The sequence below is a fragment of the Melospiza melodia genome, chromosome 13, assembly GCF_035770615.1.
Source record: "Melospiza melodia melodia isolate bMelMel2 chromosome 13, bMelMel2.pri, whole genome shotgun sequence".
NCBI lineage: Eukaryota > Metazoa > Chordata > Aves > Passeriformes > Passerellidae > Melospiza > Melospiza melodia.
The window spans coordinates 21,443,481-21,466,618 of NC_086206.1; the positions used below are offsets into that span (position 1 = coordinate 21,443,481).

At 65.9% G+C, this 23,138-nt stretch overlaps 2 protein-coding genes across 3 annotated transcripts in view; one reads left to right on the forward strand and one right to left on the reverse strand.

The window, feature by feature from the left end:
* PIEZO1 (piezo type mechanosensitive ion channel component 1 (Er blood group)) overlaps positions 1-14,751 on the reverse strand; it is a 24,426-nt gene extending 9,675 nt beyond the window's left edge. Inside the window, exons 1-23 of one of the 2 annotated variants that reach the window (XM_063168191.1) lie at positions 14,685-14,751; positions 8,840-8,935; positions 7,497-7,619; positions 7,199-7,241; positions 6,963-7,119; positions 6,173-6,308; positions 5,057-5,270; positions 4,577-4,742; positions 4,292-4,384; positions 4,118-4,190; positions 3,792-3,877; positions 3,429-3,689; positions 3,262-3,358; positions 3,001-3,179; positions 2,779-2,927; positions 2,448-2,627; positions 2,266-2,354; positions 1,739-1,896; positions 1,491-1,667; positions 1,275-1,400; positions 829-1,029; positions 543-747; positions 361-465 (exon numbers count right to left, since the gene is read on the reverse strand). In XM_063168191.1, coding sequence (XP_063024261.1) covers positions 361-465; positions 543-747; positions 829-1,029; positions 1,275-1,400; positions 1,491-1,667; positions 1,739-1,896; positions 2,266-2,354; positions 2,448-2,627; positions 2,779-2,927; positions 3,001-3,179; positions 3,262-3,358; positions 3,429-3,689; positions 3,792-3,877; positions 4,118-4,190; positions 4,292-4,384; positions 4,577-4,742; positions 5,057-5,270; positions 6,173-6,308; positions 6,963-7,119; positions 7,199-7,241; positions 7,497-7,619; positions 8,840-8,935; positions 14,685-14,748 — 3,178 coding nt within the window. In that variant the 5' untranslated portion in view covers positions 14,749-14,751. Of the gene's footprint in view, positions 1-360; positions 466-542; positions 748-828; positions 1,030-1,274; positions 1,401-1,490; positions 1,668-1,738; positions 1,897-2,265; positions 2,355-2,447; positions 2,628-2,778; positions 2,928-3,000; positions 3,180-3,261; positions 3,359-3,428; positions 3,690-3,791; positions 3,878-4,117; positions 4,191-4,291; positions 4,385-4,576; positions 4,743-5,056; positions 5,271-6,172; positions 6,309-6,962; positions 7,120-7,198; positions 7,242-7,496; positions 7,620-8,839; positions 8,936-14,684 lie in introns of those variants that run through there. The other variant, XM_063168193.1, reaches the window with a different exon arrangement.
* A 2,397-nt stretch (positions 14,752-17,148) lies between these two features.
* On the forward strand, positions 17,149-21,903 carry CDT1 (chromatin licensing and DNA replication factor 1). The gene is made up of 10 exons (XM_063167578.1): positions 17,149-17,593; positions 17,958-18,122; positions 18,210-18,424; positions 18,589-18,783; positions 18,895-19,043; positions 19,277-19,380; positions 19,572-19,760; positions 20,207-20,341; positions 20,919-21,120; positions 21,207-21,903. The coding sequence occupies exons 1-10, from the start codon at positions 17,234-17,236 to the stop codon at positions 21,368-21,370; spliced, it is 1,878 nt and encodes a 625-aa protein (XP_063023648.1). The 5' UTR covers positions 17,149-17,233; the 3' UTR covers positions 21,371-21,903.
* The last annotated feature ends 1,235 nt before the right edge of the window (positions 21,904-23,138 follow it).

Below are 23,138 nucleotides of genomic sequence, written 5' to 3' on the forward strand. Positions count from 1 at the left end.
CCCCAAAAAGGGCTGGGATAACAAAACAATTAAGGTCCCCCCAAAAAAAGGTGGGTTTGCCATGACTCTTTCTCCAGCGGGGTGTGTGTGATTTAAATTCTACCTCCAAAAGAGTGGGGCTCTTAAAGCTCCTCCACCCCTCCTGTCTGTCCTTCCTCCTTCCTGCACCCAAAGGATGGCTGGGGAGGTCCCAGAGGCTGGGACAGGGGGTGGAGTAGGGGGACAGGGCACCCCATGGGCACAGAGGTGCCAGGGGCTGGAGCAGGGGGGCCAGGGGGCTGCCGTGGGCTGTGCCACCCCATAAGCAGGGACTGCCAGGGGCTGGAGTAGGGGGCACCCCACGGGCAGGGGGCTACTCACTGATGAGGTTGGTGGATTTGGGAGCCTGGAAGAAGTCGGGCAGGTAGAGCCACTTGACGAGGGCCGAGTTGAGGGGAATGGCACGGCTCCAGCGCCACGGATAGTCTGGGGGGGCAGGGGGCACCATCAGCGCCAGGCCTCTCCTGCAGCCCCTTCCCACAGACAGGCAGGGTGCCCCTCACCTATGCAGAGGGCGGGCGGCATGCCCAGGCACAGCAGGTACTGGTAGAGGAAGAAGATGACGAGGAAGAGGCAGTACTTGGGCCAGAGGCGGGCGATGGCCGCGCGCCGCCGCCGCGTCAGCATCACCACGAGCCAGCAGCCGTGCAGGATCACCAGGAAGTTCATCCGCTGCCCGATCACGTTCACTATCATCAGGAAGCAGATCTGAGGGCGCAGGGGGTGCAGGGCTCAGCAATGGGATGCTGCGAGCGCTGGCACCCCAATCCACACAAGGGGCGTCCCCACCTCCAAGCCAAACTTGTAGTAGAAGTAGTTGATGAAGTATTTGGCGCAGTTGACGAGGCTGAGGTCGAGGTGCTCGCGGGAGATGTCCTCGAACACGGTCTCGGTGACGGGGGCCACCAGCTGGTGCTGCTTGCGGTGGTACTGCTGGCGCCGGTACACCACGGCCTCGAACACCAGCAGCAGCAGCACCTGCAGGTGGTTCTGGGGAACAGGGCACGCTCAGGACCATGGGGTGACACCAGCAATGCCCCCACAGGGTGGTCCTCATACAGAACATCTCCCCAGGTTCTTGCAAGAGACCTCAGAACCATGGTGTGAAGCCAAGAATCCCCTCCAGGCGGTTCCCAAAAAGAGCATCTCCCCAGGTTCTCAGAAGAGATGCTCAGGACCACGCTGTGACACCAAGAAGCCCCTCCAGGTGATCCCCAGCGTGTCCCCGCGCCCACCTTGACGTATCCCCAGTTGGGGAAGCCCTTGCGGATGCCGAACCAGTTGGCGGGGTCCACGGGGCCGCGGTACAGCGTGGAGTTGCTCAGCTCCTCTGGGGTCAGGTTGGTGCCGTTGGGCAGGGGCTGCAGAGGGGAGCACCGGGGGACGGTCAGCGCCCTCAGCCCCCCCATGCAGCCAGGGAGCCCCCCGAGAACCGGCCCCGCTGGGCACACCTGGGTGCAGTTGCTGAAGTACTCGTGGGGGTCCACGACCTCCAGCTGGTAGAGCATCTTGCAGACGATGATGATGCAGGTCCAGACGGTGGAGAGGCACGAGGCCATGTGGCGGAAGCGGCAGTAGGGCACGGCCAGGGTCCACAGCAGCACCAGCAAGAAGTTCATCAACGAGACCTGGGGCAGAGGCCGTGTCAGCACCGTGGGGAGCCCAGCAGAGCCCCCCAACCCTGCACCCCCAGGGGTACCTCCTCCAGGGCCACCCAGACAGTGTAGACAGCCACCAGCTTGAGGACGTGGAGCTCCAGCAGGCGCCTCACGAACACCTCGCTCCGCGTCATCTTGTCCGAGAAGGTGCGGCCCAGCACCACCAGGCGCTCCAGCACCAGCCCCCATTTGTTGGACACTGTGGGACATGGACCCTCATGGACACCCCCACAGCCTCGCTGGCTCTGAGGACACCCAACCCCTCCCCTGTGTCCTCCCCAGTCCATTCCCACGGCCCCCCAGCCCTGGAGAACAACCCAATCCATCCCTGCATCCCCACCCATCCCTGCATCCCTCCAGACTTGGAGGAGACCCAAATCCATACCCTGAAAGGCTCTTCCAGGCTTGGAGGATGTCCCAGTCCATCTCCATACCCTCCCACACTAGGATATCAACCCAAATCCACCTCCCCACCCATATATCAACCCAAATCCACCTCCCTGCCCTCCCAGGTCCCTCCTGGCTTGCAGGAGCCCCCTCCCAGCCCGCGCCCCATCCCTGCCCATACCCAGGGACGCCGTGTCTGAGTCTCGGGAGTGGGTGGTCTCAGAAGCAGCTGCATCCCGCAGCAGGCGGCTCCCGTGCAGCTCCTCAGACCTGTGGGGAGGGGGTCAGAGCAGGGACAGGGGGGTCACAGAGCAGGGACAGGGGGCTCAGGGTGCAGGGGGGTCACCCAGCACCAGCCCCTACCTGTGGATGTAGGAGGAGGCCAGAGAGGGGGGCCGGATGTGCTGCAGGTCGGTGATTTGCATGAAGGGCTCGTGGAAGTAGTGGAGCTGCAGGATGCAGGCCAGCAGGAAGAAACCCATCATGAGGATGCTGGAGAAGAGCTTGGAGACGCTGAACTGCTGCAGGCCCATGTCGCTCAGCCTGGGTGGGGAGAGGAGGGTCAGCACGGGGTCCCATCCATCCCACCCCAACCAGGCACCAAGGTTGATCCACACCAGGGACCAACCCCAACCTGCTCCGTGCCTTGGTTTCCCCAGCCCTTGCCCATGCCCAGCGAGTAGGGGACACTCACTGGTCATCGTTGAGCCCTGTAATGTTCCTCCAGTACATGGGGAAGTCCTCAAACTGGTACGTGTAGGTGGCGATGAGCACCAGCATGGTGTAGGCCACCACCAGCCACCAAAAGCCCTTGAGCACCTTGCGCCACAGGCTGTAGTACACCTGCGGGGACGGGGACATCAGCAGGGCCACCCCGGGCGTGGCACAGGTCCCCAGGGGTGCCCAGCCCCTGCACCTGGAACAGCATGAGGCACAGGAGCAGGAGCAGCATGTAGACGATCTTGTAGAGGACGAGGCGGCCGGCGAAGGTCACCACGATGAACTGCACGGCGCAGACGCAGATCCAGAACTTGGCAAAGAAATCCCTCAGCACCTCGCCCAGCTTCTGCAGCACGTCCCGCATCTGGCTGGCTTCTGTGGGGCACACGGGGGCTGCAGGAGCCGGGCAGGGACACCGGGGTCCCCCCACAGGCACAGCGACACCAGGAGCCCTCACCTGTGTCCGTGACAGACGTGGCCAGCGCCTTACTCTTTAGCACCTTCTCGCCAACGAAGCCCCGCAGCAGCATCCAGAAGGTGAGGGTGAACAGGAGCTGCGGGGACAGGCGGTGAGCGGGGCGCTGGCAGCACGGGGGTGGCACGGCGCCGCGGTGCCGCGCTCACCTTGGCCCCCAGCACCATGCAGGGGTAGCTCGGGTGCACCAGCCCCAGCGGCTGCAGCTTCACGAAGCTGAAGCGGGTGGGCAGCTCGGCGGCCACGTCCATGGCCCACACGTACTGCAGGCCGCACAGGCCCATGGCGTAGAGCACCAGGAAGGGCGAGCACAGCATGGCGAAGTGCCGGCGGCTCCGCACCGTCCAGATCAGGCACGCCCACAGCAGCAGCACGAAGGTCAGCCAGCTGTGGTACGTGATGCTCCACACCTGCGGGCAGGGAGGATGAGGGCTCAGACCAAGAGGTGACCCCCCCAATGGCTGCGTCCCCTCCCCAGGGCCGTGTCCCCGCGTCCCCTGCCAGCTCTTTACCATCATGGCGATGAGGGCAGCCACGTAGCTCTGCTTCATGAGGAGGTGGCCCACGGTGTGCAGCCACGGCGCCGGATGCCTCCTGCCTGGCATGGGGAGAGGGAGCGTGAGGGACCCCGGGATCCAGGCAGGGTTTGGGGAGGGGGAGCACAAAGCACCCCCAGACTGCAGGCAGAGTTTGGGAAGGGGGACCATGAGGGACCCCAGCGATCCAAGCAGGGTTTGGGGAGGGGGAGCATGAAGGACCCCAGGGATCCAAGCAGGGTTTGGGGAAGGGGAGCATGAAGGACCCCAGGGATCCAGGCAGGGTTTGGGGTCAGGCTTACGTGGGTTCAGGATGTGGACGGTGCAGTTCTCACTGCTGGCGCTCCGTTTCCCAGTGTTGGGGTACAGCATGGGCTGAGGGCAGAGAGGGCTCAGAGGCCATCCTGGCACCCCCATCCCGCAGCCATTCCCTGCACAGCCCCCCCAAACGCACCCCAGACCCCCCCCAGACCCACCTTGGTGTCCTCAGCCACATGGGGAGTGTCCTGGGGCCAGCTCTCCAGCTCCACCAGGTCCCTCGGGCGCGGCCGTGCCGGTGCCGCAGCTCTCTGCGAGGGGCAGGAGCCAGCTCAGGGCACCACCGGGGAGCAGGACATGCCCCAGCCCCCTGCCCTGGCACCCCGCACTGCGGGCACCCCACTGCCCCCCTGCAGCAGGGCCGGGGCGGTCACAGCCAGGCACATTGTCACCATTGTCACCGCTGCCACCACCGGGCCGTGGCTCAGCCCTGCAGCCCTCACCTTGACCTCCCGCCGGCGCAGCTTCACCAGGGTGGCCAAGGTGTAGTAGAGCAGGAGCAGGATGCCAGGGTTGGCATAGACAGGCCAGGGGTGGCTGTTGTTGAGGTCCAGGACGTTGGGCTGCGAGCAGTTGTGGTACAGGATGATGTCCTTGAAGCCAAACACCCTGCGGGCACAGAGGAGTTGGCATCAACCCCCAGCCAGCACCAGCAGCCAGGCTGGCATCCCCGTGCTGGCACCAGCAGCCAGGCTGGCATCCCCATGGTGGCACCAGCAGCCAGGCTGCCATCCCAATGGCGGCACCAGCAGCCAGGCTGCCATCCCCATGGTGGCACCAGCAGCCAGGCTGCCATCCCAATGGCGGCACCAGCAGCCAGGCTGCCATCCCAATGGCGGCACCAGCAGCCAGGCTGCCGTGCCTGTGGGTGGCTGCCCTCCCCAGGGTGGCTCCCCCTGGCACGGCTCCCCCCTGGCACTCACCGTGCCCAGATGGTGGGGGGTGGGAACAGCCCCTGCACGAAGGGGGTCTGGTAGGCATAGAGGCAGAGCAGGTGGCAGGCGCTGTAGATGCCAAGGAGCACGCAGAGGCCGTTGAAGGCCTGCTGGCTGGAGGGCAGGTGGCAGGCCCACCACGTGCACAGCCCCATGAAGAGCAGGAAGTAGACGCTGGAGGAGGCGGAGGGCAGGGTGATCCCTGGGGAGCAGCGCCCCGCGGGCGGTCAGTGCACATCCCACTGGAACCTCCATCCCATTGAGAGCATCCTACTGAACCCCCCGTCCCACTGAGAGCACCCCACTGCACCCAGCATCCCTCCTCACAGCCAGCATCCCCTCCCCTTGGACAGTTTTCCACCTTGCACCAAGCATCTCCTTCCTCTTGGTCCAACCTTTTCCCCTTTGGACTCCAAATCCCGCATCACTCCTGTTTGGAATGAGCATCGTCCCTCCTTGCACTGAGCATCCTCTCCCTCCCCAGAGCAGGCATCTCTCCCTCCCCAGACCGAGCATTTGGCCCTCAGGGTGAGCAGCTCTCCTCCGGACTCAGATTTATGCCTGGGATTGAACATTTTCTCCCCTTACACCAAGCATCCCTTCTCTTTGCACTGAACTTTCCCCTTGCATGGAAAACCCTCCCCAATGCACCAAGCAGCTTTCCCTCGGGCTGAGCATCCCCACTTTGCACCAAGCACCTCCTCAGCAGCTCACCCATCCCCGTGTGCCCCCCAGGCTGTGCCCTCCCGTGGGCGCCATGGCACAGAGACAGAGAAACAAGAGTTTCTCATAGAGGCTTGTGAGAATTTTCAAGGAGTTGTAAAGATGGGATAACTTGTTAAATATAAACGATCTACAACTAAATATATGTTAAATATAAACAATCTACGATTAAATATATGTTAAGTATAAACAATCTACAATCTTTGCCTCTCTGTTCTTCTCAAGAACAGCGTGTGAGCAGGACGTTTTTGTTCATTAACCAATCAAACAGAATCCATCGTATCTCTCTATAAAAACTGCGTTCTCTGGAACAAAGCCCTTACAGCGCTGCCTGCAGCCCGTCCCCGTGTCACCCCCGGCACCGCAGTGGCACACACGCACCTGCCAGGGCCAGCAGCAGGAACGCCAGGCCCTTGCCAGCCTCCCAGAGCAGGGAATGAGCCTTGTCCCGCAGGCGGCTCCGCAGCCTCGAGTCCCTCCGCGCCCTCCGCTGCCGCCCCGCGTCCTTCTCGTCCCTCTGCCGGGGACAGCGGCGCGCCCTGAGCCCCGCGAGCCGGCTCCGCCGTGCCTCAGTTTCCCCGGTCACAGAGGGCAGGCTCGGTGCCCGCCTGCAGAGCTCTGCCTGCCCGGGCCGTGCTTGCCTTGGCTCCGGGAGCTCCCAGCACGGAGCTTTTCCAGCTCCCTCCCGGGCTCACGTGCTCGGGTTACACCGGGGCTGGGTCTGCCCCGTGCCACCAGCACCGTGTCCCCGTGACCGGGTGGCACTGCCAGGTGGGGCTGGCACGGCACAGCACAGCATGGCACAGAATGGCACAGCACCCACCCTGCACCAGCGAGCTCCAGCTGGGGGCCTGTACCCCGTAACCACCCAACCCCACAGCTGCCCACCCCCATAAATGCCCACCCCACTGTCCCAGCTGTTTGCCACGATCCCTGTGGCACTGCCAGAGCAAACACAGACACTCCCCCACGGCTGAGTCACCCTAAGCTGCGTGACAATGACCGAGCCCTCCAGCCTGGCCAAAACCACCCCAAACTGGGTCCCCAGCCGTGGGGATGCCCCCGTGCCAAGCCCCAGGCCGTGCCCAGGGAAGGGACGGGGACAGCCACAGGCGGGCACCCGGTGGCACGTGCACGGGGGGATGTCCCATGGCACGGGGGCGGCTCTCACCCACTCAGAGGGCTCCAGGGGCTCGGGATTCCCTCTGGAGGCGGCAGGGGCAGGGCTGAGGCGGCAGCACAGGCACAGCGACACGGACGAGACCAGCAGGATGCCAACGTCGGGTGCCACCAGCCGCACCGAGTTGGGAATGTCACTCAAGTCCAGCCTGGGGGGACATTGGGGCAGGGCAGGGCTCAGGGGTGACCCCCCCAGCCCCTGCCAGCCCCACAGGAGGGTGCCCTTACCTGGTGACCCCAATGTGCCGAGCAAAGACCTCCCAGGAGCTGCCTGTGGGGAGGAGGGAGCACTGAGAGGGGCAGAGCCCCGTGGGCAGGCACTGAGCACCCCCAGCCGTGGCAGGAGGGGCTCTGTGCCCAGGGCACTGGCACCCAGCATGGCACAGGCGAGGTGGCACGTGGCTGGCACACCCTGCAGAGCCTCAGCAGCCCCAGGATGGGTCACACGTGGCACCAGCTGGAGGGTGCACAGGGAGCAGGGCTGGGGCTGGGTGGGTGAGGGTGGGCACGGGCACCCCCTACTCACAGCTGGGCCCCAGCAGCTGGTCCAGGGCGGGCAGCGTGTACAGGCAGATCTGGAAAACCAGGTGGGCGAGGAGGAAGAGGATGCTGATCCCCAGCAGAGCCTTGAGGATGCGGCTGCCGTGACCTGTGACACGGGCAAAGCTGTCACCCCCCAGCCAAGGACAGCAGTGACCCCAGCAGGGACCCTCAGCAAGAGCTGGGAAGGGAGAACAGTGCCCAGAGATGCCAGGGCTGTGCCCAGGGTCGGGATGCCAGCAGGGCTCTGCCCTCACCCAGCACAGCCCGAGAGCCAAAGGCCTGGGACCACCCTGGGGTGCAGCCAGCATCCCCATCCCTGCAGGAACACCCCATGGGAGGCTCCAGCATCCCCATCCCTGCTGGAACACCCCATGGGAGGGCTCCAGCATCCCCATCCCTGCAGGAACACCCCATGGGAGGCCCCAGGGTCCCCATCCCTGCAGGAACACCCTGTGGGAGGGCTCCAGCATCCCCATCCCTGCTGGAACACCCCATGGGAGGCTCCAGGGTCCCCATCCCTGCAGGAACACCCCCTGGGAGGGCTCCAGCATCCCCATCCCTGCTGGAACACCCCCTGGGAGGCTCCAGCATCCCCATCCCTGCTGGAACACCCCCTGGGAGGCTCCAGGGTCCCCATCCCTGCTGGAACACCCCATGGGATGGCTCATGGGGTCCCCCCCCTCCAAACCCCCCCCCACCTGGCTCTGCCCCCGTTCCCAGCCGGCTCCCCGGGCCCTGTGCCCGTTTTCCTGGCCGGGGGTGGGCTGGGCAGCGAGCCCACCACAGCTGCGAGCTTTCCCTCCTCTTGTTTTTTCCTGTAAATCCAGGCAAGGCTCTGGGCAGTGCCGGGATCCATGCAGGGCCGTGCAGCCCATGAAATATTCAGAGGGTGAAGCTTGGGTAAAGCTTTTATCTGTGGCCGTGCCAGGCGCCGGCGGTGGGCACAGAGCCGGGCACGGGGGGGCTGCGGGCACCTGCCCGTGGGGTGGGGGTGACCCCTGAGGCCACCACACACCCCAGGCAGGGCGGAGGGGCTGCTCGCGGTGTGCCCACACAGCCCAGCCCTGAGGTTTTGGGTTAAAAAAGCTCCAAACCGGCCCCTGTGGAGCAGCAGGGCTATTAATAACCCCCCTGGGCTGTAATTAACAGAGAGAGGCTCCACACGGAGCCACTGCCCAGGCGGGGTGAAACCACAGCCAAGGTGCCCACGGGAGGGGGGGGCAGCTCCCCTGTGCCCCCTGTGCCGTGCCCACCCCGTGTCCCCTGTGCCCACTGTCCCTTGTGTGTGCCCTGGGGTACCCTGTGCCACCCCCTGTGCCCCCTTACCTGTGGAAAAACGTGAGGAGGGCCCCGGGAACCAGGGCAGGAGCAGCAGGAAGAGCAGGTACACCAGGGACAGCACATTGTAGCGGAAAAGGCAGGCTGGGGACAAAGGGACAGGGTCGGTGACAGCGATGGGGCACAGGGAGGGATCCCGGGCGCACCCTCCCCACTGCGGGGATCCCCTGAAGAGGGGCACCCCGAAATGCCAGATAACGGGGGCAAGCCCCACAAAAGTGCCATCAGAAAGAGGGGCACAGGCAGAACCTCGGGCTGTGCCACTCTGGGTGACAAGCAGAGGGGACACCAGAGGTCCCAGACACGTGGGGTGACAGGGGAAGAAGAGCCATGACAAAAACCTGCAGCGTTCCCACATCATCCCCACCAAACCAGGCTGAGCAGTGCAGGGACCCCCGGCCATGACCTCTGCAGGGCTGGCACAGTACCTGTCCCCTGTCCCCTGTCCCCTGCCCTGCTCTGGGTGTGCCACCAGCCCAGCACCTTCCCCCTCACTTATTTTTAGCCCTAAATTACAGCTTGTCTGCAGGCACGAAACTACCGGAGGAGCCAGCGCCCTGCGGGGACAGGCACGGGGACAGGGATGGGGACAGGGACGTGGGAAGGCACCTGCCACCCCAGCTGGGGACTCAGCGTTCCTGTCACCAGTGTGACAGTGACAGACACCAGCACGTGCAGGGGCAGGGAGCAGCCAGGGCAGCACTGAGGGTGCAGGGATGGGCAGCACCAGGGGGACAGCCCAGATCAGAGCCTGGGGACAGGGGACACCCCTGGGACACCCTGGGATCAGTGCCCAGGGTCAGGGCAGTGGCCTGGGACACCCCTGGGACACCCTGGGATCAGTGCCCAGGGAGCTGGCACTGGCCTGGGACACCCCTGGGACACCCTGGGATCAGTGCCCAGCTGGGCACAGGGCAGAGAGCTTTGTCACCGTGCTGTCCCAGGAGCTGTCCCCATGCCCTGTGCTGCAGACCAGGGGGACACGTCCCACCAGCATGGGGGGTCCCTTTGGGAGAGCCCAGGGAGGGGACAGCCCCAGGGGACAGCTGTTTGTCACCCAGGGCCGGAGCTGCTCCCCTTGGCACCACACCCGCGAAGGAGGTGCCAAAGGGGGTGACACGGAGGGTGACACGGGGGAGGTGACACAAAGGGGGGGGTTCAACTCAGACCCCGTGGCACCGGGGGGGTGAGGGGGGCCCGGCCCGGTGCCAGGGCCGCGCTCAGCCCGGCCCGGCCCTTCCTGTGTTTACTCGGTTTCAATGGGACAGCACATCCTGGGGATGGGGACACGCGGCACAGCCCCGGGGACAGCGGGGCACGGAGCGGGGACACGGCCCAAAGCAGCTCCGGTGCCCGCGTGTCCCCAGAGCGCAGCCCGGGCCGGGACAGCGGCATTGTCACCTCCCCGCCGTGACCCCGGGCCGGGCCCGGCGCTGCCGAGGGCTCCTGGCTGCTCCTGGCGGGTTCGGCACGGGATGATCTCATGGAGCAAACATCCCAGCGAGAGAGAGCAGCCTTCCCGGCACGGGGCGAGACATGGCTGCTGCTGCTGAGGGAGCCGGGCAGGGCCACTGTCCCTGTGCCACCTCCCCTGTGCCACTGTCCCTGTGCCACCTCCCCTGTGCCACTGTCCCTGTGCCACCACCCCTGTGCCACCGTCCCTCTGTCACTGTCCCCTGTGCCACCACCCCTACCGAGAGCCCCCGGCCCTGCCATGGCACTGAGGGCACGGCTGGCAGCTCCCATGAGAGCACGGATCACGCTGGGCACTGGGGGTACCCATCTGCCAACCCCAAAATTTGGTGCCACCAGGACCCTCTGCTTGGTGGCACCCCCTGCACCCCCCAGGAGCGCTTGATGGCTTCCACCAGGACGGAAAGGAGGGCGAGAAGGTGACGACAGCCGGGTTTGGGGGCACCCCCGGGTTTGGGGGCACCCCGGAGCCCGGCCTGGCACCCCTTTCCCCGGGTGCAGCGGGCGTGCCGTGCCCGGTGCGTGGGTGTGCGGAGGGAACCGGTTCCCCGCAGTGCTGACAGCGGGGAAAGTGCAGCACAGGGAGGAAAAACCAGTTTGGCGTGTGGGGAGAGCAGAGCCCAGCAAAGCCGGGCACAGCCGCCCTCCAGCAGCCACCCGGGGGTGGGCACAGCCCGGTGGCACCCACAGCCCCCTGCCCGTGCCCTGCCCTCAGCACCACACCCCGGCTGCGTGTGGGCACTCGCCGTGCCCCCTAAGCCAGGCACCCCAGACTGGCACCCCAATTGCTGCCCGCCCAGCCCGTGACCCCGGAGCAGCTCCCGGCATTAACGTGAAATATTAATGACATTAATGAGGCGGGAGGAGGCTCAATCACAGCGCCGGGGCTGCTCCGCGCCAGCCCTAATTGAATCTCCCCGTGGGAGGGGATTGGGGTCACTGGGCACCGCTGGCAAAGGGGGCAGCCAGGAGGAGCGGGCATCAGCCAGGAGGAGCGGGCATCAGCCAGGAGGAGTGGGCACCGGCGCCCTTCCCTGGCACTGCGCTGGGAGGAGATTTGGGGACTGGCACAGCCCCCTCCCTGCCCACCAGGCACCATCCCACACCCAGGCAGCTTCCAGCACGGATCCGTTCCCAGCTGAATGGGGAAAGGGGGATCCCAGACCCCCCAAAACCGGGGGAGCCCCACGGAGCAGCCCCGCGGCATCGCTCTGCATCCACACCGTGCTCGGTACCTGCGGCCGCTCAGGGTTAATTAGCAAAGCTCTTTAATTCCTGCCCTGCTCCCTCACGCAGCCCGGCCCCAGCAGCAGGTAACAGGGCCAGGCACACCTGCCGAGCTGCCTGCCAGGTCACCAGCCCCAGGTGGGGACCCCAGGGACCCTGACAGGGTCCCCAAGGTGTCACTTTGCTCCTAAGACTCAACTCTGCACCAGCTGGATGAAAACCAGAGGTAGGGTGAGGAACCCAGAGGCCTCATCCCAAAATCCCATCAGTGTTGTTCTCCCTGCCCCAAAATCCCGTCACTGGGGCTCCCCCCATCCCAAAATCCCGTCACTGGGGCTCTCCCCATCCCAAAATCCCGTCACTGGGGCCCTCCCCGTCCCAAAATCCCGTCACTGGGGCTCTCCCCATCCCAAAATCCCGTCACTGGGGCTCCCTCCATCCCAAAATCCCGTCACTGGGGCTCTCCCCATCCCAAAATCCCGTCACTGGGGCTCTCCCTGTCCCCAGATCCCAGCAGTCCCAAAGCCACAGCCCTTGGGCACGCAGAGCTGGCCAGCAGCACATTCCCAGCCCCACTTTCCAGGAAAGAGCAGCCCCACCGGCTCACCCTCCACATCCTGTTTTTGTGGAAAGTTCATCCCGCCAGCTCCGACCCTCCTGCCCCCAGGAATGCCACAGGAGATGCCCCAGGAGGGCTCCGGGCCCGGTGCCAGCCTGGCAAAGCCCAGCTGGGAGCCAGGAGCTCGTGCCAGGGCACAGGGAGCTCAGGGGACAAGTGTCACACACAGGCATATGCCAGGAGGGCACAGGGAGCTCAGGGGACAAGTGCCACACACGGGCACATGCCAGGAGGGCACAGCCGGTGCCACAGGGCTCCTGGAGCTGCAGGCTCACACTGGGACACACGAGGACACATTCCCAGGGCCACCAACATTCCCAGCGGGGCCGTGACCGTGGCTGCCACATGGCAGTGCCAGCTGTGCCCAAACCCTGCTGTCCTCACCCAAAGGGGACCCGCTGCACCCCTGGTGTCCCCCACCTCAGTGGGGCTGTGGGGGCTCGGTCCTGGGCACCTGGCCCTGCACCTCCATCCCATCTCATGCTGCCATCCCCTCCCCCTGCCCGGGAGGAAGCAGCAGTTATTGCTCTTGGAGACAGCGGTGCCTCTGCTTTTCTTTTTTTATTTTTTTAAACAGGTTTTTTTTTTCCTCCTCTATTCTATTTCCCTGGGTTTTATAAAAAGCACCTGACCGCAGCAGGCAGCAGCTGCAGCCCACGCTGGCACCCGGCTGGGCTCCAGCCCCGTGGCACCCCCAGGGACCCCCAAACACCCTGGGCAGGCAGGGGGGGCTCTGTGCCCACCCCAGGGGGCTCGGGGGGCACCGCAGCCCCAGGGGGAGGGGGTGCCACCCCCACCCATCACCCCTCCCCACGGATCACCATGGGCAGGACTGGCATCGGGAGCGCAGGGCAGGAATTAAAGGGTGCCCCCACAGCACCCCAGAGTCCCAGCAGGAAGGACGGAGCCGAGGTGGGCACACAGCCCGGGGCTGTGCCAGCCGTGGGAAGCCGGGGCTGCCCCGGCCATGGGCCCCGAGCCCTGCGGCCGCACGGGCCCCGGGCTGGCCGGGAGCCCCGAGCAAACATCCTGCGGACGTTCGGGGAGAGCCGAGCTGCCCGGGAAGGAAGGGCCGAGCTGGGGGCGAACCCTCCCGGCCAGGTGCGGCGGGACCGGCCACACCCCCCGTGCCTCAGTTTCCCCCGCGGCTCCTGCGGCCCCCGGGCGCTGCTGAGTCACCCCCTCCCTCCGGGCAATGAGCTGGAGCGGGACGGAGTCCCCGCCCGAGCGGGGCCCCAAATTCAAACACGCCACCCACGAGCTCCGCGGGGGCGCTGGGGACAGCAAGGCCACCAGCGCGTCCCCAGCTCCGGGGCAGCCGCGCTCCCCAGCACGCCCCGTGCCGGAGCGGGGGCAGAGCCGAGCCAGCCGGCGGGATTTGGGGTCAATCGGCGCTATCGGAGCGGCAGGGCCCCGCGGGAGGCTGGCCCGCAGGCCACGTGTCGCCCCGGGCACCCATGGGATGCCCCCGGCAGCTCCCGCGCCCCGGCCCGGGCAGCGCGGCCCCGGCTGGGCTGGGTTATAATTAACGCGAACCTCCTGACATCCTGCGCGATGCTCTGAGTCACTCCCCGGCAAAGCAGAGGAAAAGCAGCTTTTTCAAGAGTCACCGACTTCCTCCGCCAGCGAGGCTGCGCCCGGAGGCAGCACCCCGAAACCCGAGCCCGCTCCCCAAAACGCAGCTGGGAACGGGGCTGGCTCGGCCGGGCGCGCCTCCCTCGGCCGGCAGCGTGTCCCTCTCTGTCCGGGGGACAGCGTCCCAAAAGCCCTTCTAGGGCCACCCCAAAGCCACCCCAAAGCTCCGCGGGGCTCGGGCCCCCGGCACGGCCGGTGCGAGCGGCAAAGAGCCCGGCACAAGGAGCCCCTCGAACAATCCCCGCTCTGAGGAGGATTTTCCTTTGCGTCTACGCAAACGCAGCGTCCCCGAAGAGGCTCCGGAGCAGGCGGGCTTCAAAGAGCCGATTCTTGTCCTGCGCGTCCCGGGACACGGGGATTTTCCAGGCCGGTGGCCAGCCGGTTGCCTCGGTGGGTGGCACAGCTGCCATCAAAGGCCGACAGTGCCGGCAACGGGCTGGTGGCAGCCCGGGCACCGCAGAGCCACGGGGGCACCGGATCCGCCCGGGCACGGGGACGGGATGGGCACGGCCGCCCCCGGGCATCGCCCACCCGGCCGGAGCTCGCTCCTCACCCCCAGCAGCACAGCGGCGGCGGCCGTGACCCACCCGGGCCACCTGCGCCCGGACAGCTGCGGGGACAGGGGGGACACGCACGGCGGAAAGCGGCAGCGCTGCCCGCCAGCCGCTCGGTCACGGGCGGAGCCGCGGGGTCGCGGGTGATCCCCGCGGAGGGAGGGACCGCCCGTCCCGGCTCCGGGATCGCAGCCCCGGCTCCCGCTCGCCTCCGGTTCCCCGGCGCTCCCCGCCCCACGTGCCGGGACAGCCCCGCGCCCGCAGCCACCGGCGAGCGGCGACAGCCCCGAGGCACGCTCCGCACGGCGGGGATCCCCGCACTCACCGGCCAGCAGGGCGAGCGGCAGCAGCAGCCAGTAGAGCCCCTGGCAGAGCCCCCGGCGCTTCATCCCGCCCGGCCGCCGCGGCGGGGGGGCCCGGCCCGAGCCGCTCCGAGCCGTTCCGCCCCGCCGGGGCTGGGCAGGCCCCGCTGCCGACGCCGCTGCCCGGTCCCGCGGCGCTCCGAGGCGCTGCCCCCGCCCCGCGCCCGCCGCTTTATAAAGCGGCACCGCCCGCCCCCCACCCGCGGGGCCGGCGCGGCCCCAGCGCCTCCCGCCGGCACCGCGCCCGCCGCTCCCGCCGCTCACACGGGCTGGACGGGCTGGACGGGCTCAGCGCCGGCCCCGCAGCCCCTCGGGCTCCGCTTTTAGCCGTCGGGAAAAAAAAATACCGACTAGAAAAAAAAAAAAGGGGAAAAAAAGGAAAGGAAGATAAGCAGATGTGCTTCGTGTTTGTTTCGTCCGAAAATGAAATGAAGAAGTCAGAACTTGTTTTTGTTGAATGTTTGTTGTTGATACCAGGGCTCAGAACTGCTGCGTGGAGTGGGGAGCTCGGGAGGGGTTGATATCCAGCCCTGGAGCTGGGTCCATGATCCCTGACACCAAGGAATCATTCTGTGTTCCTGGAGCTGGGTCCATGATCCCTGGCACTGGGGAATCATGCTGTGTTCCTGGAGCTGGGTGCTGTGTCCCTGGCACCAGGGAATCATGCCATGTTCCTGGAGCTGGACCCCCAGTCCCACATTCCCAGAGCTCGGTGCCCGCTGCAGAGCCAGATGCAGACCCACACCCCCATGGAACTGGGAGCCCAGGCCACATCTGGAGCTGGGCTGTCCCAGTCCCAAATCCCACCCCAGATCCCGGTGGGAAGGTGCCAGGCACAGCTGGTGGCACGGGCAGTGTGGCTGGTGACACCTGGTAACCACCAGCCTGCAACAGGAACCACCGGCCCATGAAATTCTCCACATTCCTTGGCTCCCCTGAGCTTGTTTTCCCAACACGGTTCATAAACTGGCATCCAGCTGGCACACTGCCACACTGCTCCCCACTCTCCTCGGGGCTCCCTCCAGAGTTCCAGGGCCTCTCCTCCCCACCCCAAATGTGCCCAAGCCCCATCCAGGCACCCCTGCCCACCCAGAACCCCCAAAGCAGGATGGGTCTGATGGCTCCCAGTGTGTGGATCCATGGGTTCAGTGGGCACAGGATGGGTCTGATGGCTCCCCAGTGTGGATCCATGGGTTCAGTGGGCACAGGATGGGTCTGATGGCTCCCAGTGTGTGATCCATGGGATCAGTGGGCACAGGATGGGTCTGATGGCTCCATACTGTGTGGATCTGTGGGATCAGTGGGCACAGGATGGGCCTGATGGCTCCCAGTGTGTGGATCCCTGGGATCAGTGGGCACAGGATGGGTCTGATGGCTCCCCAGTGTGGAACCCTGGGATCAGTGGGCACAGGATGGGTCTGATGGCTCCCCAGTGTGTGGAACCCTGGGATCAGTGGGCACAGGATGGGTCTGATGGCTCCCCAGGATGGGTCTGATGGCTCCATACTATGTGGAACCCTGGGATCAGTGGGCACAGCCCCTCGTGGCACCATCCTTATCACGGGGACTCAGCTGCACCCACCCTCAGCACTGGCATCTGGAGGGAGCTGCTCGTGTAAATGAAACCCTGCTCAACACAAAGATGAAGTTCAGCACCGATGCCGTGTCTGGAGATGGGAATTACCCCTGCCCACCCCCACCAGCAGGGATCCAGGAAAGGGCGGTGCAGCACCCGCAGCAGCCCCGAGCACAGCCAGGCAGGGAATGGAGGCAGTGGAAGCAAATGGGCACCGGGAATGGCACCCCAGAGCCCTGCCCTGCCCGCCTGGATCCGGCCCTGCTGCTCTCTGCCAGCCTCGCTCGGGTTTTACGAGGGATGGGGGAGACACGTGAGGCTCCGTAAGTGCTGTGGGCACGGCCTGAGTGCCTGGTCCGGCAGCGATGGGCCAGAGGCTGCTCCCAGCTCCGGGCACTGCCAACAGCACAGGGCAGGGAATGGCAGGCAGGGAGCAATGCAGGTGCCCCACAGCCCCTCGTTCCCATGGCTGCGCCCTGCAGGATCCCCGTGGAGCTCCAAGTCAGGGCTTGGCCCCGTGAGCACTGGGGAGAGCAGATCAGGGATGACCACCAGCACCATTCCAATGGAAATTCCCAGATTTTACCCCACTGAGCCCAACCTGGAGTGGGCAACCTCCATCCCTGCCCATGGTGCATCAACTGCTTCCTGACCCAGCAAGGCCAGAGCCCCTCGTCCCCCGGAGCTGTCCCGGCCCCCCCGGACCCCCAGGTGCAGCACCGCTCCGAGGGGTGCGGCCCCTTTAAGAGCCGAGTGGCGCCAAACCCGCCTCACGTGACCGCTGCCCGCCCCCCGGTGGGCGGGGCCTCGGCGCGCGGGCTCCCGCCAAGAGAGAAGCGCGCGGGACCGACCCCACGTGTTCCTGGGAGCGGGACCGGGATCGGAACCGGGATCGGGATCGGAACCGGGATCGGAACCGGGACCAGGACCGCGGCCATGGCCCAGCTCCGCCTCACCGACTTCTTCGGCCAGACCAAAGGGACCACCGGAGCCCCGGCCAAGCGCAGCGGCGGCCGCCCGCTCAAGGCCGCCCTCGCCGGTGCCCCGGTGCACCGGGAGGAGGAGGATGGTGTCCCGGCGGGGCTCAGCGGGCGCTCGCTGCCGCTGCCCGGCTCGCCGCGCACCCCGGCCCGCGGGGGCTCCCCGGCGCTGCGGGGCCTGGCGGGCAGGAAACGGAACCGGCGGGAGATGGAAGCGGGGTCGCCGCTCGGGGCCCGGTTCGGGGAACCGAGCGGGAAGTCGGCGCGGAAGAGGCTGGAGCTGCCCCCGGATGCGGAGCCGGGGTCTCCGGGAGCGGTAGGGACATGGAGGGGTCGGGGATGCGGCCCTGCGATGGGGTGGGGGAGGATAAAGGGGCGGGGGAGCGGATGGGCGCGTGTGGAACCATAAAACAGCAGCCCCGCAAGCGTTCCGCCCCTTTTCCCCGTGCAGGACCCCCCAAACTCTCCTCCCCTTCTCCTGATTCTCAATCCCCCCTCACCCGGACTGACCCCGGCCCCAAGCGCACGAACCCCAAAACTCGCCCCCTTCAGCCCCTCTGCCCCTATTGCAGACCCCTCCATGGCTCCCCCTCCCCATGCAGGACTTTGGGGGGCACAGGGGAAGTGGCGCCGGGCGGGTGGGTTCCCCGGACAGTCCCTAACCCTCCTCTCTCTTGCAGGCCACCAGCTCCTCGCCTCTGGCCACTCCTCGACCCCCGACACCGCTGTCACAGGACCCGGCCGTGTCCCCCCCGGCCAGCACCAGCGGCTCCCCGGGCCGTGGGCAGGACGCGGGGACAGAGCCCGGCCCAGGATCCCCGGGACCGGCCCGGCGCCTGCAGCGGGTACGGGCCGATCCCGGCTCTGCTCCCGGTGCGGGCGGATTCGGTGCCGCCTGTCCCGCTCTGACCCCGTGTCCCCTCCCTGCCCAGGAGGACGTGGCCGAGCTGCAGGGCCGCCTGCAGAGGATGAGGGTGATGAAGGTGCCGGGCCAGGTGCCCTCTGTCCCCAGCGGGACCAGCAGTGACCTGCGGAGCCGCCTGGAGCGGGTGCGGCAGCTGGAGCAGCGCCTCCGGCAGAGGAGAGCGGCCACCGGGGCTGGGGACACCAAGGACACTGGGGTGGCAGCTCCAGAGGGAGAGACCGGGTGAGGAGCAGCTGCAGGGGCGATTTGAGGGGGCTGCCACTGTCCTGCAGTGTTTTTGTGAGGGTTTGAGGGCTGTGGGGGCTCTGAGTGGTGTGACACCGATGCCACGGGTGACGTGACCCCAATACCGACCGGCCCTGACCCCGTGCTGTCCCTCCCCACAGGCAGAAGCTCCCGGCGTACCAGCGGTTCCACACGCTGGCCCAGGAGCTGCCCCCGGGGCTGACGCTGCCCTACAAGTTCCGGGTGCTGGCAGAGATGTTCCGCAGCGTGGACACCATCGCCGGGATGCTCTTCAACCGCGCCGAGACCGTCACCTTCGCCAAGGTCAAGCAGGGCGTGCAGGACATTATGCGCAGGTGAGCTGGCCCCTTTCGGGGTCCCAGCTGCGCCTTTCGGGGTCCCAGCTGCGCCTTTCGGGGTCCCAGCTGCAGCTCTGGGCGTCCCCAACCCCCGTGGTGCTGTCACAGGCAGTTTGAAGAGCAGCACCTGGGGCAGATCAAGGCTGTGTATCCCAGCTCGTACCGGCTGCGCCAGGAGAAGAACGTCCCCTCCTTCGGCAGCGGTGGGAAGAAGAAGTCTGAGTATCAGCTCACGCTGGAGCCAGTCCTGGGGGAAGGTATGGATGGTTTTGGGGTACTCTCAGTCCTGCCTGATCCCTGAATCCATAGGGATGCTCTGCTTGGTCTGTTAATTTGACCCCCTGAGCGTACTGGAAGTGGGAAACGGGTTTGGGACAGGAGGGAGAACGTCCAGGCAGCGACTCAGCTCCATGGCAGGGCTGTGGTCCTGTCCTGCTGTGGTTTGTGCCCTGCTGGGGCGTGTGGGTGACACTCGTGTCCCTCCTGGCAGAGGAGAAGGTGGATGGGCGCCCGCACCTGTCGGCGTCGCGGCTGCTGGAGCGCAGGAGGGAATTCCACCGCAACCTGGTCAACATCGTCAGGGAGCACCACAAGGTGAGGGGCACCTGGCACCCCCTGCTCTGGCCTCTGGGGCCGTCACTGGTGCCATCCAGGCTGAAGGACACGGAGGTTCCTCTTGAGATGGGCTCTGAATCCGCTCCCTGTGTCACCAAGCTGTGCTGGGAGCGCAGGGCAGCGGCTGCCTCTCCGTCCTGGTGCCATGACACAGCTCTCACCCTTCTCAGGCATTCCTGGCTGCCCTCAGCCCGCCCATGGTGGTGCCAGAGGAGAAGCTGACCCGGTGGCATCCCCGTTTCAACGTGGACGAGGTGCCGGACATCAGCCCCGCGGAGCTGCCGCGGCCGCCGCAGGAGGAGAGGCTGAGCACGGCCCAGGAGGTGCTGAGCACGGCCCGGGGCATGCTGAGCCCCAAGGTGAGCCAGGGCACCCTGTCTGTGCCACCTCTGGGAAGGTGTGGGTGGCTTCCCACTGCCAGAGGGCAGGGATGGATGAGATATTGGGAAAGAAGTGTTCCCTGTGAGAGTGGGCAGGCCCTGGCACAGGTGCCCAGAGAAGCTGTGGCTGCCCCTGGATCCCTGGCAGTGCCCAAGGCCAGGCTGGACATTGGGGCTTGGAGCAACCTGGGCTAGTGGAAGGTGCCCCTGCCATGGGGACTGCAAATGAGAAGAACTTCCAAGTCCTTTCTCACCCAGAACATTCCATGATTCCATGAAGCACTCCAAGCTCCTCTGTGCAGGCAGGATGGATCAGGATCGCTGGGCTGGGCTGCCGGGTGACAGCGGGGGCGGCAGAGGGGAAACTTCTCCTTCCTCCAGCCTGAACTGTAACCCAACTCCTCCTCCCTCTTCCACATGAGCAGATGGAAAAAGCTCTTGCCAACCTGGCCCTCAGAACGGCCGAATCCAGCGCGGGGGAGCCGGCACTTTCCAAAGCCCCAATCCCTGCCAGCACCTCCAGCGCGCTCAGAGGGGTGTCCCAGGGGCTGCTGGAGCGGGTGAGTCACCGTGCCGGGCCTCACACGGGGCTGGGGGCACTCCCTGTGCCCAGGGTGGGGGTCCCAGGGGCTGTTGGAGCAGGTGAGTCAGATCAGGCTGGGGCTGGGAGCGCTGCCTGTGCAGCACCCCACGCTGCACCACCCCTGGGGGTGCTGCCCGTGCTCAGGGTGGGTGTCCAAGGGGCTGCTGGAGCGGGTGAGTCACATTATGCCAGGGCTGGGGGCACTCCCTTTGCCCAGCCCATACCCTGGGGGCACTGCCTGTGCCCAGGGTGGGTGTCCCAGGGGCTGTAGGAGCCGGGTGAGTCACTCTGTGCCAGGGCTGGGGGCATTCCCTGTGCCCTGGGGGTGCTCCCTGTGCCCAGCCCATGCCCTGGGAGTGCTGCCCATGCTCAGGCTGTCCCCTGGGGGCACTCCCTGTGCCCATCCCCTCCGCTGGGGGTGCTGCCCGTGCTCAGGGTGGGTGTCCCAGGGGCTGCTGGAGCGGGTGAGTCACATCATGCCAGGGCTGGGGGCGCTCCCTGTGCCCGTCCCCTCCGCTGGGGGTGCTGCCCGTGCTCAGGTGCCCCCGTTGCAGGTGCGGGCGAAGGAGGCGGCGCGGCTGGCGGCGCTGCTGACGCGGGACGCGGGGCAGGAGCAGCGGGCGGCGCGGCTGGCGCGGCTGCCGGCCCTGGCGCGCCTCCTGCGCGGCGCCTTCGTGGCCGAGAAGAAGGCGGCGCTCAGCATGGAGCTGCTCTGCGCCCGCCTGGCCGACAGCTGCCCCGAGCTGGTGGCACCAGGTAGGGAGGGATTTATGGGGGGGTCTCTCTGTGGGAGGAAGGGGATGGACAGAGCTGAGCGCTGACCCCGCCACTCCCGGCTGCAGGTGAGATGGAGAAACACGTGCGGCTCTTCGCTGAGCTCCTGCCAGACTGGGTGGGCATCCACAACCTCAGGACGGATGTCTACGTCAAGCTGGACAAAGAGAAGGACCTGGGCCTCGTCACTGAGAGGCTCAACAAGGCGGCCAAGGAGGCTGGAGCCCTCTGAGCCCCCCTCGGGGTTGGGGTTTTTCTGTGCAATCTCCTCGAATGTAGCAAATCCCGACAGTGCTCTGGGTTCTGGGCTGGGCTGGAGGGAGGCTCGTCCTCGGGTGTGAGGAAGGGCAAAATGCCTTAATTTAACTGATCCTGTGGTGGGAGCTGTGCGGAGTGTAGGTCCCCTAGTCCTGGAGCAATCCTGGGGTGGTGATGAACGCAACCCTAACCTGAGGAACCTTTTCTTCTCCCTTTCCTGGTTCTCCTGAAGGTTCAATGCATGAGGGGTCTCCTGAAGGTCCAATTTCAGAGGTTTCTTCCATTAACTGGGTCCTGGTGGGGTGAAGGCAGAGCAGGGCAGGCTGAGAGGGTGACAGGCAGGAAGGAGTGAGAGAAAAAGTCACAAATTGATGTTTCTGGAGCTTTGGGCCTCGTTCTGTTTTTAAGGGAGGGAAAACGCATCTTCCAGTCCTCACTGGAAACAACTGCAGGACTTGTCAAAACACATTTGTATTAAATGTTTTAAATATAGCTGACTTGTGTTAACCCAGTGCTCTTCCTCGCTGCCTGTCTCGTGGTTCTCCATGGCAATTGGCGCCGGCGAGGGCTGGCTCCCCATCCAGCTCCTGGAGAAAAACTCACTGGAAAAAGTGAGCGTGGGCTTGCAGGGAGCTGAATGCAGCTTTTGTGGATGGGGCTGGGGGAGCAGCTGCTGCAGGACAGGGCCAGGCGGGGCTGACGGGGATCCAGGGTTTGCTTTTCCCAGGGGAAATCCCAGGCCACTCGGGCTGAAGTGGCTTGGCAAGAGGGACAAAGAGGGTGAGGATGGCACGGAGGTGCTAGGCTGGCACCGTGCCCAGGGGCAGGGCAGGCACAGCTCACAGTGCTCCCCAAGGCAGGCTGGGGACACCAGGGAGCTGCAGGGAAAGGGGGCTCCCTCATCCTCTCATGCCATGCTGCAGTCTGGCAGATCCCACAGCACTTCCTGAGGGAGCAAGAGGCCTTCCTCCTCCTCCTCCTCCTCCTCCAGACCCCTGCTTGCCTGTGCAGGAGCGTGCCCATTTTCCAGGGAGGAGGAACAGGGATTAAACCCAACCCAGGGTTTGGGTGTGAGGCTGGGGGCTCCTGAGGCAGGCTGGGCTCTCAGCCACGCTCAGGGACCTCACTGAGGTGGGAAGGAGCTGGATTGCAGCAGCTGGAGCGGAGCAGGACTGGAAAGGAGCTGGAATCAGCAGCCAGGCTCGCATCCCAGGAGAGCTCCTGGCGAGCTCCCGTTCTGCTCCTCGGGGTAAAAACCTTCTTGGGATAAAACCCTTCTGCTCCTCGGGGTAAAACTCTTCTTGGGATAAAACCCTTCTCCCACCTGGCAGCCGCCCCTGCCCAGCCTGGTCTGTCCAAGCAGATGACATCAGGGGCTGCTGGCAGGGCCAAGGCAGTGTCCCCACATTCCCTGATGTCACCTGCTGGCACGGGCAGGGCTGACGCTGCTTCCCCAGCACGCAGCTGCTTTCCATGGCTCTCGGGGCTGGAATTGATTTTTCCCTCCTCCCCAGCAGCAGGGAGCTGTGAGGTGCTGCCTGCCCTGGCTCCCCCGGGGCAGCCTGGTCACCAGGGAGTTGTGTTCCTCAGTGCAAACTGAGCAGTGCTGAACGGGCTTTTCAGGAAAAGGGGATGAAAACAGCTGGAATGCTCCTTCCAAGTGGAAGGGCTGGCTGGGAGGTGGCCCCAGGTGCTGGGTGGGGAAGGGGAGCTGAGCTCACCAAGCCTCTGCAGCCAGAGGT

Coding starts and splice junctions, on each gene's coding strand:
- CDT1 (XM_063167578.1), top strand. CDS start 17,234: ATGGCCCAGCTCCGCCTCACCGACTTCTTCGGCCAGACCAAAGGGACC. Junction 19,381..19,571: donor TCGTCAGGGAGCACCACAAG/GTGAGGGGCACC, acceptor CACCCTTCTCAG/GCATTCCTGGCTGCCCTCAG. Junction 21,121..21,206: donor CCCCGAGCTGGTGGCACCAG/GTAGGGAGGGAT, acceptor TCCCGGCTGCAG/GTGAGATGGAGAAACACGTG.